The 4,849-nt window shown below is 47.8% G+C and overlaps 1 protein-coding gene across 1 annotated transcript in view; it reads left to right on the top strand.

Annotated features, from left to right (window-relative positions):
* The window catches only part of GTPBP1 (GTP binding protein 1), a 24,881-nt gene that overhangs the window by 4,623 nt on the left and 15,409 nt on the right, over positions 1 to 4,849 (top strand). Inside the window, exon 3 of the mRNA XM_007454012.1 lies at positions 4,560 to 4,740. Within this exon, the coding sequence (XP_007454074.1) occupies positions 4,560 to 4,740 (181 nt within the window). The remainder of the gene's footprint in view (positions 1 to 4,559; positions 4,741 to 4,849) is intronic.

Raw genomic sequence — 4,849 nt, 5'->3', positions numbered from 1 at the left:
CCGCTCAAAGGTCACTTCCAGCTTATAGAATTGAAGAAACCACATCTAGATCAGTTCTGACAAGTGTTGGGACTGTTCTTTGAAGACCCAGATTCTTAAAGCCCCCACTCTTTGCTTATTCTTTAATGTGGACTCTTACTGAACTTCACCATACCTTGGTGGCTCACAGTTAATTAACCCTCCCGTGGCACAGCATAACAATATGGCAAACATTCATTAACACATATTTTAAACACCCAAGCATTATCTTTGCATCTACCAATTGGATGCTATTAGATTCATAGTGACTCCTTCCTGCTGGAATTCTTTAGGGGCAGAAAGAGATTGTAATTAAACAAGTTGAAGATCAAGCAGAAGACTAAAAGAGATGCGAGGCCCCCCGGGTCAGCTTCATCCCTGACTTTCTGTGTGTGCTTGGTGCTTGCCCTCTGTTTGGCGCTTCCTTCATCTATAAAATCGGGCGGATGGTACCACCACTGCCCCCACAACCTGAGGCAAGTTTTGTAGGGATAAATTAAACTTTAAAAATATTCGAAGCAAGGTGGAGGAATGTGCTCTTTAAGTATACATTCTTTTTTTCTCTTATTATTATTATTTTTTTTGGCCACGCCGTGCAGCATGTGGGATCTTAGTTCCCCGACCAGAGATTGAACCCACACCCCTTGCGTTGGAAGCACAGAGTCTTAACCACTGGACCACCAGGGAAGTCCCTAAGTATACATTCTTAAGTTACGGTTGATATTTTAAAAGGAGTCAATGTGACCTAGCAGTTAGTTCAGGGTCAGGAACCTGGTGGGTCTAAGTTTGCCTACTGATTCTTTTCCTTGTCTTAAAATGGGGATAATAATAGAATCTAGTCCATGGTGGCATGGTGAAGATTAACACTTGGCATATAGTAAGCACTATATAAATGTTAGCTAGTATTAATAGTTGCAGTAGTAATTTTTTAAGGGTTCCAGGTTATAGATGATTTACCATGAGATTTCTTTCAAAAAGAGCCTTGTTCATTCTTCAAATATTAAATTGTGACTTTCTAAGACCCAGGTACTGCATTAAAAGTTCAGGGAGCATGGGAGGAGTGTTACATCTTTGTGGGAGGGTCAGAAAAGACTTAAAAGTCTTTCCAAAGGAGGAAGTGCCCCTTCAGTGAATTCTAAAGGATGAGTAGGAGTTTTCTAGGTGAGTGGAGGCAGTAGTGAGTGAGCAGAGAAAGCCACAAGCACAGAGGCATGGAGGCATTGGTGAGTGTGGAGTATTTGGTGGACCAGGAGTGATTCAGTAAAGTAGGAAATGTAGAATGTGAGGTTGGGAGTGTCAGGAGGGGAGACTGGACTGGTAGTCAGGACCCAGATCTGAGGGTCTTTGAATGCCATACCAAAGCGTTTAGACTTTTATCCTCAAAGTTTGGGGAGCCTTTGCATTATGTTGAGCAGGAGAGTACATATAGGAAAGGTAAGTCAGTGGCAGGACTGAGATCTGATTAGGTTCCTGCATGGCTGAATATGTGGCCTTTAGTAATTGGACCTCTGCGGCTTTTCTCCTTGGCCTTTGTTTCCACTCCTACAGAGTGAGGAGTATAGAGCGTGCTGGAGAAGGGTAATGTGACTGGGTGCATTTCTGGGAGCCCTGGATGGATGAGGTGACACTGGTGATTGCCTGCTGGTGTGGGGTAGGATCTGAAAGCTTCTCATTGTACCAGAAACAGGAAAGGTTGGATAGAATTTGGGGGTCTGGCAAGAATGGCAGGGCTAGCTGGCCTTCTCTTAGGGATGCTTCCGAGTCCTTCTCTAACCCAGAATATTTCCAGAGCGCAGTTGGCCATGCATTTAGAAACTCCTTGCAGGACTTCCCTGGCGGTCCAGTGGTTAAGACTTTGTGCTTCCACTGCAGGGGGCATGGGTTCGATCCCTGGTTGGGGAACTAAGATCCTGCGTGCCATGCGGCACAGCCAAAAAAAGAAAAAGAAAAAGAAACTCCTTGGCTCAACTGCATCCTCTTTGTTCATTTGTTTTGCATTTTACAAACGTTTGAGGAGTTGGTATAGGAAAGGCACCCCTCATGGAGCGTCCAGGAATGTTTGAGATATGGCCCTTGTCCTTGAGATGCTTGTGTATAGCAGGGGAAGACACGCATCCAAAACTCTATTCCATATGGTAAACTTCATAAGGGAGCAGAATGGGTAGGATTTTGACAAGTGGAGATATGCTGATTGGCTTTCTAGGGCAGGAAATACATGAGCAAAGGTATAGAGCTAGAAAAGTGCAGAGACATGGAGGGATGGTGACTGGGCCACCTGCACTGGAACAAAGCTTAGAAGGGGATGGCGGGGGAGGGGGATGGAAGCCTCTAAGGAATTGGAACTGAGCGCTGCTGGGCCTGGGGAGCCCTTCCAAGGCTTTGACTCGGTAGTGACAACATCAGAGCTGTGCATTCTTTAGGACCTTGAGCTTGTATGTCTATGCAGGATGGGTTGGTGGAAACAGAGACTGGATTTGCTAAGACCAGTTAAGGATCTCTTGTGGCGATTCAGGTAGGATAATGGTCTAAATCAGGCTGGTGGCATTGGATTGGCAAAAAGAGGAGAGCAGGGACAAGGAAAGGGGCAGGACTGGAGTGATGAGTGTTAAGCTGGGGTGACTGGAAGGATAGTGGTGTCATTAGAGATAGGTAAGGCAAGAGGAGGAACAGGTCTGCACTAAGAGGAGCCCTTGCCAGAGGAAAAGGCTCTAGGTTTGGAATCAGAAGACCCAGGCTCACACGGCCCCTCTGCTCCCTCCCAGCTCAGAGACCTCTAGGTTCTGTTTCCCCACTATTAAATGGGAACAGTAATGCCTAACTGATGGGGTTGCAGGGAGGACTAAAATGCTTTATTAATGGTGTTAGTTTTTGTGCTGTTGTTTAAAAAGGGTGTGGATGGAGCTCTGGGAAGAATGACTAGATATGAATGTTTTCATAGTTTTCAAAATGACAGCTGAACCTATAGAATGAGAAGGGCCAAGGGGAATGTTTCAAGGATAGAGAAGAAGGCCCCTGGCTGACTACTGGAAACGACTGGCATTTGGGGGCAGCAGCAGGAGTAGCCAGCAGAGGAGACGGAAGGAAGACCCAGGGGGCCAGGAGGTGAATCAGGAGAGTTTGGCAAGCAGGGTGGGAATGAAGTGCCTCAGTAAACAAAGGGACAGTTGCCAGCAGTGTTGACTGTGAAGGGGTCAAGGAAAGGGCATTGGATGAGTGGGCAGAACGCCACTGATGTCCTGAAAACCAGTTTTTTCCATAGTCATCAGATCAGTGAGAAGGTGGTGAGGAAATAAAGTCAACAAGTGTCCATTACTCTGGAGATGCTTGGAGGAGATGGTGGCTCAGTAGATAAGCTGGGGCAAGGGAAGAGGGGTTGGGTCTCCTTTAGTTTAGGAAAGCCTTGAGTTTGTTTGTAGGGGGAGAAGTGGAAGGGGGTGAGAGAAGGTGCTGCAAGGTCTTTGGAGGCAGAAAAGAAAAGAGGTTGGGCACATGAGCCCAGGGAAGGAGAGGGGTGCTCCCAGGAGACAGCTGGAGGAGCTGTCATTCTACTGTGGGAATGAAATATGGCACCATGTGGACAGTACCTGACCGGGACTGTCATACAGTAGGTCGATTGGTCCGTCCTTCCTAAGCTCAGACTCATTTTTTCCAGCTACTTGCTGGGCATTTCACCTGAGCCACCTCTGTTAAAAATCTGTCCCTAAACTCATTCTTAAATTCTCTCTCCATTTTCCTTTGTCTCCTGTCATTATCTCTTGCGTGGATTATTAGAATTACTTCCTAACTGGGCTCCCCGTTTCTGGTCTGTCGCTTGCCAGCGCTCACTTTACACTGCTGCTCAAGAGATCTTTCTGTCCCACAGCGATCTGATCTTGTTACTCCCCTGTGTAACCCCAAGGCTTCCCACCCTGGTACATACGTGTTTTGCTGCTGTGTGATGTTCGTCTGCCTAACTGTTTCTGCCTCCCATGTGGTCTCCCGCCACTTGACACCGTGCTCCCCAACGCGCCGACCTGCTTACTGGTCCCTGAACGTGCCATGATGTGCCGTGCTCCATGCTTTGCTCTGCTGCCTAGGATGTCTTTCCTCCATTCTCCGCAGGCCCATTTTTCATGTTTGGAGACGCAGCTTGGAGTCAGCGCCCTGCAAAGCTGTCCTCAGCTTCCCCAGGCAATGCTAGTTGCTCATGCTTTACATTCCCTTTGTACAGTTCTGTAGTAAAGCACTCAAGCTGTATTGCAATTAATTAATTTCCTGTCTCTCCCGCTGGGCTGTGAGCTCGCTAAGGGCACCTGTATTCCCAGTACCCAGCCTGAGACTTGGCATAAAACCTAGGAGAGTCTCAGTGATTACTCTTGAATGAATTAATGAATGCCCTGCTTAATGGGGAAGGCTATTATTTATTAACTTTACTTGTGCCCAGATTTTTGAAGTATCTGGTAGAGAGAGCCATGTTCGTCAGTGCTCAGGGTGGGGACCTTGTGAGGGGTGGCTGACTGGCAGACTTGATGGCAGGCTGATGTCTGGGCTCTTGTCACTAGATGGGACTGAGTACGGGCTGAGTGAAGCTGACATGGAGGCCTCCTATGCCACGGTGAAGAGCATGGCAGAACAAATAGAGGCCGATGTCATCCTCCTCCGGGAACGTCAAGAAGCTGGGGGCCGTGTGCGCGATTACCTGGTCCGGAAGCGAGTAGGAGACAATGACTTCCTGGAAGTCAGGTGAGGAGGCTTCAGAACAGTTCCAGGTCCCCTGAAGCATGACCCTGGGGTCTGGGGCTTCACAGAGAACGGTGATTGAGCCTTTGACACCTGGCGTGTGGGCTACACC

The sequence above is a fragment of the Lipotes vexillifer genome, unplaced genomic scaffold, assembly GCF_000442215.2.
Source record: "Lipotes vexillifer unplaced genomic scaffold, Lipotes_vexillifer_v1.1 scaffold382, whole genome shotgun sequence".
In the NCBI taxonomy this organism is placed as follows: domain Eukaryota; kingdom Metazoa; phylum Chordata; class Mammalia; order Artiodactyla; family Lipotidae; genus Lipotes; species Lipotes vexillifer.
The sequence above is the reverse complement of the archived record's forward strand: the minus strand, read 5'-3'. Positions and strand labels throughout refer to the sequence as shown.